This window comes from Schistocerca gregaria, chromosome 4, assembly GCF_023897955.1.
Source record: "Schistocerca gregaria isolate iqSchGreg1 chromosome 4, iqSchGreg1.2, whole genome shotgun sequence".
NCBI lineage: Eukaryota > Metazoa > Arthropoda > Insecta > Orthoptera > Acrididae > Schistocerca > Schistocerca gregaria.
This window is the reverse complement of record NC_064923.1, coordinates 520,674,480-520,691,087: the sequence shown is the minus strand read 5'-3', so window position 1 is coordinate 520,691,087 and position 16,608 is coordinate 520,674,480. Positions and strand designations below refer to the sequence as shown.

At 40.7% G+C, this 16,608-nt stretch overlaps 1 protein-coding gene across 3 annotated transcripts in view; it reads right to left on the bottom strand.

Annotated features, from left to right (window-relative positions):
• LOC126268236 (uncharacterized) overlaps positions 1–16,608 on the bottom strand; it is a 284,639-nt gene that overhangs the window by 50,490 nt on the left and 217,541 nt on the right. For 2 of the 3 annotated variants that reach the window (XM_049973886.1, XM_049973887.1), the window contains one exon: positions 16,233–16,437. In XM_049973886.1, the coding sequence (XP_049829843.1) occupies positions 16,233–16,437 (205 nt within the window). Of the gene's footprint in view, positions 1–16,232; positions 16,438–16,608 lie in introns of those variants that run through there. The other variant, XM_049973888.1, reaches the window with a different exon arrangement.

Here is a 16,608-nt window from a genome sequence, read left to right as displayed (position 1 = left end):
TTCCACAACGAAACATTGTCTCGAAATTTGGTAGAAAATCCGAAGAAATTCTGGTCGTATGTGAAGTACACAAGCGGCAAGACGCAGTCAATACCTTCGCTGCGCAGTGCCGATGGTACTGTTATCGACGATTGTGCCGCTAAAGCGGAGTTATTGAACGCAGTTTTCCGAAATTCCTTCACCAGGGAAGACGAATGGAATATTCCAGAATTTGAAACACGAACATCTGCTAGCATGAGTTTCTTAGAAGTAGATACCTTAGGGGTTGCGAAGCAACTCAAATCGCTTGATGCGGGCAAGTCTTCAGGTCCAGATTGTATACCGATTAGGTTCCTTTCAGATTACGCTGATACTATAGCTCCCTACTTAGCACTCATATACAACCGCTCGCTCACCGATAGATCCGTACCTACAGATTGGAAAATTGCGCAGGTCGCACCAGTGTTCAAGAAGGGTAGTAGGAGTAATCCATCGAACTACAGACCTATATCATTGACGTCGGTTTGCAGTAGGGTTTTGGAGCATATACTGTATTCAAACATTATGAATCACCTCGAAGAGAACGATCTATTGACACGTAATCAGCATGGCTTCAGAAAACATCGCTCTTGTGCAACGCAGCTAGCTCTTTATTCGCACGAAGTAATGGCCGCTATCGACAGGGGATCTCAAGTTGATTCCGTATTTCTAGATTTCCGGAAAGCTTTTGACACCGTTCCTCACAAGCGATTTCTAATCAAGCTGCGGAGCTATGGGGTATCGTCTCAGTTGTGCGACTGGATTCGTGATTTCCTGTCAGGAAGGTCGCAGTTCGTAGTAATAGACGGCAAATCATCGAGTAAAACTGAAGTGATATCAGGTGTTCCCCAGGGAAGCGTCCTGGGACCTCTACTGTTCCTGATCTATATAAATGACCTGGGTGACAATCTGAGCTGTTCTCTTAGGTTGTTCGCAGATGATGCTGTAATTTACCGTCTAGTAAGGTCATCCGAAGACCAGTATCAGCTGCAAAGCGATTTAGAAAAGATTGCTGTATGGTGTGTCAGGTGGCAGTTGACGCTAAATAACGAAAAGTGTGAGATGATCCACATGAGTTCCAAAAGAAATCCGTTGGAATTCGATTACTCGATAAATAGTACAATTCTCAAGGCTGTCAATTCAACTAAGTACCTGGGTGTTAAAATTACGAACAACTTCAGTTGGAAGGACCACATAGATAATATTGTCGGGAAGGCGAGCCAAAGGTTGCGTTTCATTGGCAGGACACTTAGAAGATGCAACAAGTCCACTAAAGAGACAGCTTACACTACACTCGTTCGTCCTCTGTTAGAATATTGCTGCGCGGTGTGGGATCCTTACCAGGTGGGATTGACGGAGGACATCGAGAGGGTGCAAAGAAGGGCAGCTCGTTTTGTATTATCGCGTTATAGAGGAGAGAGTGTGGCAGATATGATACACGAGTTGGGATGGAAGTCATTACAGCATAGACGTTTTTCGTCGCGGCGAGAGCTTTTTACGAGATTTCAGTCACCAACTTTCTCTTCCGAATGCGAAAATATTTTGTTGAGCCCAACCTACATAGGTAGGAATGATCATCAAAATAAAATAAGAGAAATCAGAGCTCGAACAGAAAGGTTTAGGTGTTCGATTTTCCCGCTCGCTGTTCGGGAGTGGAATAGTAGAGAGATAATATGATTGTGGTTCGATGAACCCTCTGCCAAGCACTTAAATGTGAATTGCAGAGTAGTCATGTAGATGTAGATGTCCTAATCACTATCATTGTCACTGTCACTTTCTGTGTTTGTGTGTGTGTGAAAGTCGATCATGTTATCAACAGAAACACTTTCCACAGTGACAACATCGTCGTCAATGTGTAAGAAATCGTGAACCGGATGCTGTAGCTGCAGCTTTTCACGTGATGAAGCAAGAAGTTTTCCACCATTGTCACTACACTCACACCTGGTGTGTCAGATCCATTTCCATCATCGGCTTTGATGAATCCTGCTTTTTGGAATCAATTGGAGATTGTGGCCACTGTAACTCTGTCCATGGCTTCATAATATAATGCAAAGCATCTAAAATTGACACTTTAAAGGAGGCTGGGTCTTTCCCAACTTACATCAAAGTTAATGCCTTTTGCACAATTGCCTCCCTATAGTGTGTTTTAAAGCCATGGATGAAACCCAAATCCAAAGGCTGTAATTTGCTTTTGCTGTTTGGTGGAAGAAACTCTAATTGCACATTACATAGACATATATTTCTGGAATTTTTCTGTTGGGAGTATCAATTCTTGCATCAAGACAATGAAATTGCTTCTCAAATAATTACAATGTCATCCACGCTCTTTTGTTGGCACTGTAGAGTGTTGGTAGTGTTTTTATGTTTTTAAAATGCTGTGGTGTTTTTAGATTTGCCAATCACAAATGGTTTACTTTTTTCGGACACATTAAGGTAATCTCAAAACGATTTGGATACAATAAAGTAAGGGTACTACTTATTTTAGCACACAGTACCGACAGATAAAGTTGGTATCGAATCGAAACAAATGAATGTTCCTCAGAAGTTGCACGTTCTTCCGACTTCTATTGAAACAAGTGTCTCCCACCAGGCACCATGCTGAATTGTAGTTGGCAGCGGCAAGATATAAATCAGGATTTGTTCAGACTTAATATATGCTGAGCGGAGCACTGTGGTGTCAAGAAAGTTAACCATGTAACATAAGTAAACACAACTTGAAGGCAAACCCAGTGCCTGTGTCACTTTATGTCAATCACACCAGTTTTTTTTTCCTCGACGAACCATGTTTCATAAAATGTAAATCACGGGAAAATTACTGATATGTTAACATAAAAACGGGTGCAAATTAACATTGTGAACATAGGAAATTTGAAGAGGGTGACAAAAAATGCCATAACTGAGGGAAAACGTACATTCTGGGAACATAAAAGGGGGGTTATCTTGTACTACTATAAATGTACAAGAAATTGTCAAAATATGAGATGTGAAGAATCAGACTACTGGCAATTTCACATGGACTGACCCTAAAGCAACAATAATGATTATCACTGTCCATGTACAGACTGGTTAACCTTGTACATCCTTCTTCCAACCAGATTTTCATCACTTCCCACAATTCTTAGCTAGTGCAGTCTCCTTAAATTTCCTTTTCCCAGAACTCACTGTATTAGAAAACATCTATTTTTTACTCTTATGAGTTCTTTTCATATCTTCCACTATCATTATTGTCGTTATTATTACTTATTCACATTGTCACTATAGACACTCAAAGGCTTTTAGCACTATCTGTCATATTAAAATTGTTATTTCTTACGTAACTATGACATAGGAAAGATACTGTATGTGTAAAACCCTGCTAACGTAAGAGAGGGCCTGATGGTTCTAATCCGATCAGTTAAAATAATTTAAATACATAAATTAAATAAATATTAGGCATATGCATGTCCATGGCTGTATTGCAAGTTCTCATGCTTCCTGATACTTAATAGGCTGCCCACGCTTGAAATGGTATTCTGATAGTGCTGATCTATTCTACAGCTCCACTCGAAAATATCCCATAATATGCAGTCAGCATTAACGGGTCTTCCGGTTTTCCCACTGTAGGCAGCAGCACACTTATATTGTATCTTGCACACACTTGCAGTGTCAAGGGCTTTTACTGCATCCTTACAGAAACCTACCAAATTCTGAATCTTGTAGCCCTCCTGAAAACTGGTTTGAAGTTCTTCGGTGAAGTACCTAACGTACTTGATACACTGCGCCCTTCATGAAAGGAAAGTGGATCACCATGAACTGTTCTTTTGTTTCATTATCACCGTCTAATTCTTATTGAACACTGCATCTCTTCTCATCGTCTCACTGTCGTAACAGGTGGTCTAGAGGCATTACGCATTTCTTTAGATTCTTGTTTGACATTGTTTGTATTGCCGATCAGTGAACTTGGGTGGGTAGGATGTGTAGCACAGAAAACATTTGGGCTGAATGATAGTTAGATCTAGCATGTAGGTACAGATTGGCGTGGGCTGGTTTACGGTAGATGTTACCTGCTTTGCCACTGGGGGTTTTTCAGCAATTTACCTTCAGTAATGGAAACATGCCATTACTTCCTTTTTCTACCATGAACTTGGTTTTCTTAAGCAGGCTGCTTCTCCATGGAGTCACATGGTGAATGTGTTGCCCATGTGTAACACAGACAATAGTGTAGACAGAAGCTGACAGCGCTTAATGTGCTTTGCTTAAATTGCTTGAATGAACATGTCAACTGATATTGAAGAACGGATACATACTGACTCCTGACATCTCGGTTCTCCTCAAAGCTCAGTAAACACGGCCCCCAGAAGTTAGTCACTGATTAGTAGCCTAAAATTACCAGTAAGCCTTGAAAACAAAAGTAGGCTGCCATAGATGCTCTCTCACCACCAGCCAATGAAACCTAAGAAATTTGATGTTGGTGATTAGAAACGCAACATACTTAAGCACCCATTCCCCGGCTTACCACTCTTTTCATTGGTTCATACACTGAAGCACCAAAGAAACTGGTGTAGGCATGCATATTCAAATACAGAGATATGTAAACAGGCAGAATACAGCACGACGGTCGGCAATGCCTATGTAAGACAACAAGTGTCTGGAGCAGTTGTTAGATCAGTTACTGCCGCTACAATGGGAGGTAATCAAGATTTAAGTGAGTCTGACGTGATGTTACAGTCAGCGCATGAGTGATGGGACGCAGCATCTCAGAAGTAGCGATCAAGTGGGGATTCTCCTATATGACCATTTCATGAGTGTACTTTGAATATCAGGAATCCAGTAAAACATCAAATCTCCGACATCGCTGTGGCTGGAAAGAGATCCTGCAAGAACGGGACCAATGATGACTAAAAAGAGTCATTCGACCCTTCTGCTAATTGCTACAAATTCCAATGCTGGGTCACCAACAACTGTCAGTGTGCAAGCCAATCACTGAAACATCATCAATATGGGCTTTCGGAGCTGACGGCCCACTCATATATCCTTGATGACTGCACAACACAAAGCTTTACACCTTGGCTGGACTTGTTGACGCCATTGTTGGACTGCTGAGGACTGTAAACATGTTGCCTGGTTGGACGAGTCTCATTTCAAATTGTATCGAGCAGATGGACATATTTGGGTATGGAGACCACCTCATGAATCCATGGATCCTTCATGTCATCAGTGGACTGTTCAAGATGGTGGCAGCTGTGTGATGGTGTGGGGCATGTGCAGTTGGAGTGATATGGGTCCACTGATACATCTATATACAACTCTGACAGGTGACATGTACGTACGCATCCTGTCTGATCACCTGCCTCCATTCATGTGCATTGTGCATTAGAATTTCTTATGGAACACTCTTCTGAGTTTAAACACTTCCACTGGCCACCAAATTCGCCAGGCATGAATATTATTGAGCATACCTGGGATGCCTTGCAATGTGCCTATTATGGATTTATGGACAGCTCTGGAGGATTCATGGTGTCAGTTCCCTCTAGCACTACTTCAGACATTAGTCAAGTCCATGCCACATCGTGTTGTGGCATTTCTGGTGCTCGTGGGGGCCAGTTTCTTTGGCTCTTCACTGTAGTACATATAATGTCAGATGATACAGATTGATGGCAAACATAAAACACACTAGTTCACAACGATATTTATTCCTGGATGAAGCTAATGGCTCATTCTATTGGTGTTTTTGTGAAGAGAGCGAGACTTTATACCAAAGCTGACCAATATGTCAGTTTGATGTATGACGTGTTCCTGTATAAGCTGAACAAAGTGAATTTGCATATGGTTACCAGGACTCTGGAATGAGTACCCTAGCTGTGTTAGGATCAAATTCTGATGGATTTGATTAAGGATCGCAACTTCTTCTTAATCTTTGCCATTGAATCACTTTTAATTATTTGTAAATGGGATCACTTGACAAATCTACAATTTTCGATTCATACTGCATAATTTCCATTATAACCATGGTGTTTCATTTATCCCCTTGCAGTACCACAATGCCCTCACTTCTTTTAAGTTCTCCTATGGTAGCTCTTTCTTTGCTCTTTGTAGGATTCTCTTTCTCATTTTTATCTTTTCAACTTTAACTTCTGGGGCCTGATGGAGTAGACTGAATAATTTCTTCCACAGGGATCCTTTGAAGGCACACCACAAAATGTTTGCCCTTCGAACAGTATAACTGTTGACATCTCGTGGAAATCGGGTTTTCTGCCGGATATCAGGTTCTCGGATAGTGTCATCACTGAATCTATAGAGATAAAGATGGCACAAAACTTGATTAAACGGGAAGCAGGATACCAGCTAAGCACTGCATGGAACCCGGCATTTGAACTGCTGAAGCAATGGCGGAGAAAATATGTTTCCAACACCAACAACGAGCCTCAGACATCCGCACACTGCGAGCATGAACCAAGAAGGGAACACCAGGAAGCCTCAGCCGCAGTCGGAGACGGCCAGAGCGGGAGCGGAGGGAATAGGGAACGTCCAGAGCGGCATTGCAGCACCACTCGCGGGTGCGGACCGAGAAGGGAACACCAGGAGGCCACGACCGCAGTTGGAGACGGCCAGAGCAGGCGCGGACGGAATAGAGAACACCTAGAGCGGCAGGATAGCGCGAGTAGCGGGCGCAGACCAACTAGGGAACGGCAAACAGAACACCAGGCACCGGGAAGGCATAAATATGCGACCCGGTCCAGCAAGCAGCCAGTCTCAGGGAACACCTGATGAAGACGTCAAGTAATGACGTCGAAATATTGTGTTTGGAAGACGGTGATATCCGGCAGAAAACCGGATTTCCACGAGATGTCATCAAATCGCCGGGAAAGTCTAAGAAAGTATAACTGTTACTTATTTACTGATTATCTGTGGCAACAGTTTAAAATATATCCAGACCTGTCCACCTACTGTGTGTCTTCCTTGTAAGTTTGTCAGATTTCTTCGTCTGACAATTCTTCCCTGACAGTAGCAGAAAAATTCATTAAAATCTTTCATCAAACTGCGTTAAGTTATGTTCATGCTGTCAGCTGCATTAAGTACATGACATCATAACTTGGTCACATAGAGAAGCAGAGCTGCACAACTTCCACATTAACAGCCCCTATAAGAACATACATACAGATCATAACAGAACACGAAAGTAATAGTGCGTTTCTATTCCCGGATGTGGAGGTCAACAAAACTCCCAACGGCTAAATGGGACAAGTCTACTGGAAATCAACTATGCCTACAAGCTGAACTGTATGATCATCCATCTGAGGACTGTTCTGTCACACACACAATGACTGCCCAATCCAAGCAATCAACAATAAAAACTATATCAAGTAAGAGTTGAAACAGTTGCGTAATACCATCCCAAGCCAATGGATACAACAGTACAATAATAAGAAGAGCTATGAAGTTCAGTAAGAAGCTACACACTGAAAAGGAAACAAAAGAACAGTTCACAGTGGTGCATTTACCTTATGTCAAGAATGTCACCTACCAAGTTCCCCTGAGGAGGCTTCAAACCAATTGTCCGGTGTGGCTGCAAGCTCAAACATACACTAGGTTTCACTAAAGATGCAGTAAAAGTCCTCAAAACAGCTGCTGTATACGACATACACTGTTAGTGTGGTTTGACCACACTGGGGAAACCAGAAGGTCTGTTACATTCATATAGCAGATCACAAGCAATGTTCGAGTGGGGCAGCAGAACAGATCGACACTATAGAGCGTGTGGGTAGCCTATTAAGTTGCACGACTCATGAGTGCTTGTTAGGCGGACATGGATGCGCAAACTTAAAATCATTTTTATAATACTGTCATCAGATGCTAATACGTTTATACACTTACTCCCTAACTAAATTAGACTATGTCTCAGAGGAGCTCACTGCAACAAGTCTGAAATCACAGTTATTTTAGTTTTTTAAGATTTTAATATGTTACGAAGCACTACACCCTGAAGGATTTTAATGAGATGGACACCAGCTGCTTAGGCACAAATACACACATCAAAAAAGTTTCACATCACTTAGGTTCCAAGAGTTTCGCAACCTGTACAGAAAATTGGAATAGAGATCAACATAATCATCATTTGTGCCCTTTTTATTGCTCATGAAAACCACACATTGCATGTTGTACCACCATACAGCGAGACCTTCAGAGGTGGTGGTCCAGATTGCTGTACACACTGGTACCTCTAAGACCCAGTAGCACATTCTCTTTGCATTGATGCATGCCTGTATTCATCTTGGCATACCTATCCACAAGTTCATCAAGGCACAGTTGGTCCATATTGTCCCATTCCTCAATGGTGATTCGGCATAGAGTGGTTGGTGTGTCACGTCACCCATAAACAACCCTTTTCAATCTATCCCAGGCATGTTTGATAGGGTTCATGTCTGGAGAACACGCTGGCCACTCTATTCAAGCGATGTTATTATCCTGAAGGACGTAATTCACAATATGCGCACGATAGGGGCACAAATTGTCATCCATGAAGACGAATGCCTCACCAATATGGTTGCACTATCGGTTGGAGGATGGCATTCACGTATTGTATAGCTGTTACAGCACCTTCCACAATGACCAGTGGCGTACGTTGGCTCAACATAATGCCACCCCAAAACAGCAGGAAACCTCCACCTTGCTGCACTCACTGGACTGTATGTCTAAGGCATATGTGACTCTCATCTGTGGAGAGAACATGATGCCAACCCTGAGTGGTCCATTCGGCATGTTATTGGGTCCACCTGTACTGCACTGCATGGTTGCAAAGACGGACCTCACCATGGACGCCGGGAGTGACGTTGCTCACCATGCAGCCTATTGCGCACAGTTTGAGTTGTAACACGATGTCCTGTGGCTACATGAAAAGCATTATTCAACATGATGGCGTTGCTGTAAGGGTTCCTCTGAGTTATAATCCACAGGTAGGGGTCATCCTCTGCGCTAGTAGCTCTTGGGTGGCCTCAGCAAGGCATGTCATCGACAGTTCTTGTCCCTCTGTATCTCCTCCATTTCTGAACAACATCTCTTTGGTTCACTCCAAGACGCCTGGGCACTTCCCTTGTTGACAGCCCTTCCTGGCACACAGTAACAACGCAAATGTGGTCAAACTGCAATATTGACTGTCTGCCATAGGAACTACAGACAACACAAGCCGTGTACCTCCTTCCTGGTGGAATGACTGGAACTGATCAGTTGTCGGACTCCCTCCGCCTAATAGGCGCTGCTAATGCATGGGTGTTTACATCTTTGGGCGGGTTTAGTGACATCTGTGAACAGTCAAAGGGACTGTGTCCTTGATACAATATCCACAGTCAAGGACTATCTTCAGGAGTTCTGGGAACTGAGGTAATGCAAAACATTTTTTTGGTGTGTGTGTGTGTGTGTGTGTGTGTGTGTGTGTGTGTGTGTGTAGGACTTATTTCAACAGTGGTACAAGCCCACTTTAAAAAGAAAGAGTTATCCTCACATACGTACTCTCACAAGTCGTTTTTAATTTATTTGCATAGTGGGACAGCTCCAGCTTCGTCCTACTGCCAACAGAGTGCACATCAATGCTGACGCATTAGAGAAAGCAAGCAAGAATTTATTTCAGTAGTGGTGCAAGTCCGTGTGCTTTTGTGCATTGCAGCGTGTTGCTATTTCTTGTGAAGATGATGGATTCAGGAGCATTATCAAGTGACTGTGATATAGCTGATGATCCCGATTTTCAAATGATTGCTTATAAAAAGAATTTACTTACTTTTCTCTCAGCATTATAGACATATTGTTCCAAAAAAGGAATACGCAAGAATGAAGGTTATGTTGACAATAACAACGGAAAATGAGGGTGTCCATCTTAATGTATTTCACATATACATATGTTTCCAATCATCTGGTGCTCTGTAAACAGGATGTATGCATGGACAAGGAAAAAAAAATCCTGGATTTCCCGGTTAAAAATACACTTTCTCCCGGGCAAAAATACACTTTTTCCGTGTTAAGTGACAGTATACGCTTAAGCGGCACTGTAAATCTTATCAATCCTTTGAATGTTTACTGTTTTATATACCGGAGTAGAATTTCCCGGCACTTTAGAAAATGGAACTCAGGAGGGGGGGGGGGGGGGGGGGGGGGGGTTGAGATACGTTTTGAAAGACCTTTGACGTGCAGCAACCTGTACGCTGCATATTTCCATATTACGAAGGTATAAATTCAAATTCCACCAAACATTGCATGTCACTTTCCGAAGCATTGAAATCGAGATTGTGATGTGCTTTTGTAAGCCAGTCATAGCTCATGTCACGTGGTCTCTCCAGCTGATGACAGCATAGGACACGCAATGTAGTCAGCCAATTGCAAGATCACTCTTAAGTAGCGCGAACACACAATTAAGTTAGTGGTTTAAATTAGTATACACAGCATTCACATATAATATTGTGTCTCGAAGATTAATAAGCTGGAAGAGAAGCTAAGCTTCCACATATAATGGTGATATTTTTTGCGCTTGTCACACGTTAAGATACATCACACAAATGCCAGTAATTTTTTTTTAATAACGACGTTAATCTCTGATCTTCTGGGCTCGAAATTGTTCTAACGATCGTCCTCAAAGAGTTGATTTTTAAATGAGAGTCAAACCCTTTGTGATTTAAGAAATTCATTGTACATTCTCGCACATAGCTCATCTTACGGAAAAGGAAATCTGCTTTGAATGTAGCGCTCTTCAAATCACCATTCGCAATATTTTCCCGCGACCTGTTAGAAATAGGTTCGTTTCAGCAGTTGCAAGAGAGTGCCAGATAACAAACGTCACCGCACTTGCGCAGCTACTATGATGCTGGAAACCCATATGCTCGTACGTGTAAAACATTAAAAGATTTTACATTATGTCATAAAAGAAACAAGACATCAGAGGATACTTCAAGAGCGTCAGAGAATTTCGTGAACTATACTAAAACGCATTATTCGGCTTAAAATGCACATTCATGTGTAAATTTTCTTGGAGTACCAGTACTGTATTATCTAATGTTTGATTTTTTATTATGGCATAATGCCATACGTGCACTTGAAATGCAGCGAACAGTTGAAACTAGCCAATAGTGTGAAATTAAACATTTCGTTTCAAATAAATGGACTGCCTCAACAGAAATGATAAATAAAAGCCAAATCTCTTTAGCAAATCGGCAAAAATAACTTCATTGTTTTGTAAAGGGATTACGTTTGGCTGTCAGAAAGGTGGAAATAAAATCTAAAACTAAAAACATATTTTAGCCTTCCGTAATTACGCGTACTTATTTTAATGCATTTGATAGCTCCAGGACACAAAAATACATTTTGTTATCATTTAACATTAGAGTATTAAACGAAGAGGAAACAACAAAATCACTGAACGTAAACACAGGTTACGTGGAGACGACCCACCTCCCCACCATAACTGAGACTGCTCTGTGCATTAGCCCCGGATTTACTAATTTTCAAACCCGGGCAATATTAAGTAGTGGCGTCCACGCGACTCAACTGCGCATGTGCAAAAGCCCGCCCGCAACTGTTCAAACTAATCTAATTTGAACAGTTGTCATGCCACGCTCATCGTAGGCAATTTGTTGTAACAACACATTAAATAGTCTTCCTAAAGCCTTTGACGCACTTTGCTGTTGGCAGACGCTTGTATTAGCACTGTTTTGTTGTTGTATACGGTGCATTTCGTTTGCAACTCAAGTTTTAATTCTTTTTTTTTTCTCTCGTTCATGTTTTATTGCTGCAGTATTATTCAGCAGTAGCAGGATACAATAATATCCTTTGTAAGAGTATTGGTTCTTACCAGTTAAAAATCACAAAAATTTAACTGAAAACTAAAGCAACGAAAATTTTCCGGAATTCCAAACAATTCCCGGGTTTTTCCCAGTTTTCTCCTGGATGGGAAAATTCCCGGATCTCCCGGGTCGTATACACCCTGATAAATCATAACTTGTGTTACTTTCTATCCGGATACCAGTAGCGATGACGATGAAACTTATGACGAAACAGGAGACACTGTTACTGATGCCTGTGTGAATGGTGCAGCCACAAATATGCAGACAAAAAGGAAGTGTACTCAAAACAAGATGGGTACATGGAAAACGGACACATTTGAAAAGAATATTCGAAAGGAAAAAAAGGGACAGTGGGGAGTTATACGTCACGACAACTGGTAAAATAAATTCCTCCAAAAACATTTCGCAATGTGGACTGAAGGTGTGCACATAAATGTTTCAACAAAATTTCAGAGGATGAGAGGAAGACGTTATTTGACAATTTCTGGGCTATGGGCAATATTAATCACCAAAATAGTTATCTGAATGGTTTATGTACATATCATTCAGTTAACTGCCGACGACCAAGAAATGACTCTGGATCTCAGAAAAGCTGTATTTATGAATATTGATTACATGTGAACGGAAACTGTGCAATAGTAAGCAAGAAGTTTTTCTTGAATACTTTTGACATTCTAATGGACAACCCTGTAGGTTTTTAACAAAAAGCAACGAAGAAGGTAGACCTCACCTTGATGGAATAGGCAAACATCAGAACAAATTCTCTGTGCCAGAAGGTCTGATCAATGACATAAAGGAACACATCAAAAAGTTTTCCAGTTTCCGAGAGAAATTATGCAAGGAAAGATAATCCCCACAAAAGGTTTTTAAATCCTGAGTTGTGTGTGGCCAAAATGTACGATTTGTACAAAGATAAATGCATATCTCAGAATAAAGAAATTGTGGGGGAGCACATCTATCGAAAGATCTTTAACAAAGACTTCAACCTGTCATTTTGACCACCATGTAAAGATACTTGCTCTTTTTGTGACAAATAGGGCTTTGAAATGGACGCTGCTACCAATGCAGAAGAAAAAAAGAAAGCTTCAAACTGAAAAGGGGCTTCACCTTAGGAGGGCTGAAGCTGCAAGAACAGCATTGGCTACAGACACAGCATGTAGTAAAGAGGCAGATTCCCATATGTTCGTGTTTACCTTTGACCTGCAAAAAGCACTTTCATTTCCTAAACTGACAACATCGATATCATACTACAAAAGAAACATGCAGCTGTATAATTTTGGATGCCACAATTTCACAGACAGCAAAATCCATGTGTATTTTTGGGATGAAACATATGGTTCAAAGGGCTCACATGAAATTGGTACCTGTTTATTGAAACATAATGAAAAGTGTGTCACTTCTCAAAAACAGACAGTTACGTACACTGACACATGTGGTGGGCAAAACAGGAACACAAACATTGCCCTAACACTAATGAAAGTGACACAATCTCCTCAATTTCATGTCAACATTATTGATATAATGTTCCTGCTGACAGGTCACTCATACCTGCCATATGACAGAGATTTTGCCCAGATAGGGATACAATTAAATAAGAAAGAGTTTCTGTTTTCACCACATGATATTGTTCAAACAATTAGGAAAATTGGCAGAAAAGATAGATTTGCATGCACAGAAATAAAAGCACTGATTTTTTAGCACTGGAACAGTTACAAAATGCAGTGGTAAGAAGGAAGCAAAATGAGGAGTATGTTCAATGTAACTGACTGAAAATAAAATGGATGTGTTTTGAGCGGCAGAAGCCATACAAAATGCTCTACAAGGAAACACTGAATGATATGACATTGACTTCCATGTCCTCAACTTTGCTCCGAAACATGGTAGAGGGATATCACACACATATAGTACTATTGCAGTTTCACAACTTTACCCTCACGTGAGAGAAGTGCTGAAAAAGAAAAAGCACTATACGCTTGATTTGCTCCCTTACAATCCACCTATCAAACACAGTTGTTTCCTTGCTCTACAAACAGAAGACAGAGGTCTGGAACATGAAGAAGAAGAAGAAGAAGAAGAAGAAGAAGAAGAAGAATGTAATCCTTAGTTTTACAGAAACCAGTTGACCTGAAACATAACTGACTGTGTAGTTCAATTATACATGTGAATTTAATAAGAAGATGTACATTAAAACTGTAATAAAAACTACTTGCAATAAAAGAACTATCAGGTTTATATACAATGTTCAGTTTATTTTATTTCAATAGTGGTACAGCCCCATTACCTCCACTTTTCTGCCTATGATGCTCCTCTAATTAATAGTCCAAACAAACAGAAAGAAAGGTTCATCTCTAATAACAAGTCATATACTTGAATATTTCTGGTATCTCATCTACAGATTTTCAGCACTCATTTAACTTTAGGGCTGCATATCTCAAAATGGAAAAAAAGGACTTCCAATAGTATTGTCCATTAAATTTCGGGCATGCAGCAGTGCAAATAAAACTTCCTCCACTGATATTTCGGCCGCGTATTGTCCGGCCATCCTCAGAGTGAGTCACAAGACTGACAACAAGATGCGAAGTGCGGTCTTATATGCTCTACTGCGGCAGTACTGTACATGCAGGTCACAGACGCTTGTCTTCGGCAAGGAAATATGCTTACACAAGCGCCGCCTGTGGCGAAGGTGTACTGACATTTGATTCGCTTATCGATGTATGTTCAGTGGTAGTGACACCATGACGTCTTTTCTGCAGTTTAATTACGTCAAAAGCCGGATTCCATGCTTTGTCCAAATTAAAACCATTATCTCTATTTATTAAATTATTAGCTACTCTAATCTCTATAGCTTCCTTGAAGACAGAATCCCAAAAGGAAGAAGTGGATGTTAAAATCTTCACATCACTGTAATTCATGAAATGCCCTGTATAAATACAATGTTTGCCACAGCTGTCTTGTCTGGCTGTGATAAGCGTGTGTATCTTCGATGCTCCATACATCTCTCATGAATGGTGCGAGTTGTTTGACCTATGTATGACTTTTCACAATTTCCGCAAGGAATCTGATACACACCCGCTTTACAAAGCAGTAAATCGTCCTTTACACAGCGGAGCAAAGCAGCAATCTTTGTGGGTGGCCGGAAGATCACTTTATCAAAGTGTTTCTCAAGAATACAGTCTACCTTCGACGAAAGAGCACCCACATAGGGCAAAAACGCATTTGATCTGCAGGAATTACTACTACCTTCTTCCCCATCACATGCCTGCATTCTAGGTTTTACACTGAATGCTCAACAAATTTATTGCAGAGAACGTGCATTCACTTTAAAAATGCTCCTGGGGTAAGTGAGCTCTTCTTGCATATTATCTTTATCGGATATACAGTGCGCCCTATGCACTAAGGTCATAAGGACACCTATGGTCCTTGAAGGGTGATGGCGGCTACTGGCATTTAGATATAGATTTGTGTCTGTTGGTTTTCGATATACGGCATGTCCTAATGTACTATCACCTTAACGGCGAACGACAACATCCAACATTGTACCACTATTGATATATATTAGGTAGGTTTACTCACAAAGGCCTGGACAACATGAACCTCTTATATGGGTACACTGCATGCAGTTTAAGAGTGGCACAACACTATACTAAGCTGTTCCCACAGTGCCAGCAACCACACCACGGTACTTTGGGATCACTACATAGGTGCCTACAAGAAACGGAATCCTCTTATCAGTTACAGAAATCCTTTTATCATTTACAGGCCTTTCCACACTGCAACAAGCCACATGAAGCCATTAGTTACTTTCACCATACTACCTGGAAAATATTTCTGAACTGCCTCCTACATGTTGTTGGTGGAGTTCAGGCTTACTTGTGTGTGTGTGTCCACACACACACACACACACACACACACACACACACACACACACACACACACAAACTGTATTTTTCCAGGTGACTTGTGTGCTGAATATCGCTATAAATGTTAGCTATTTGTTTATATTGTTTATATTGTCATATAGTATACAGGTATTCAAAATATTACCATGTGACAGAAAAACAGGTATACTGTGCAAAATCAGTGGTTTTTACAAAGTAAATTGTCTAGACTTACAGTTTGTACAATTCATAACAGAAACTGCATGTAAATTTGCATAAATATTTATCTTAGATGCAATTATGTATTTCATCATCAAAGTGAACTGTACTTGAGTAACAGGTTCAATGAGAGAGAAAAAAGCATAATTTGTGATTGAAGGCAGATTTTCTTTTCCTTTTTATTTTACAAATGTAAAGCACTCACTGCTTTAATAATAGGCACTATAGGAAAAATGAAGCTGCTACTCTTTGTTTTCCCACACAGAATTTCACCAATTGAAGCCACAATCCTCCAAGTGATAGTGTATCTTACCTTGTACCAAACATTTCCATATTATATAGTAAATGAACTTTTTGGAATTCATATAGAAATGCGACCATCTGGTGAACATCAACTGAAATTTTTTCCAGAAGTTCTGGAATTTCTTCAATATCCTTACACAAAGCCTTCAGCTTATTCTTCGAGAATTTTTTCAGTAGCACAAAATGAACAAACTTCGCATCTTCATCTGCTTTACCTGAAAGGAAAAAAAGAATTTTTTTAAAAATTAATATCACAATCTTTATGTTTTATGTTGCTTGGAGAAGAAAAAACTTTTAGCTTTGCATTGTTCAAGGAATATATCTGGTAATGCAGACTGCTGAGAAGTATTGCCGGATTAATAAAAAAGCTAAAATCAATTAGAATA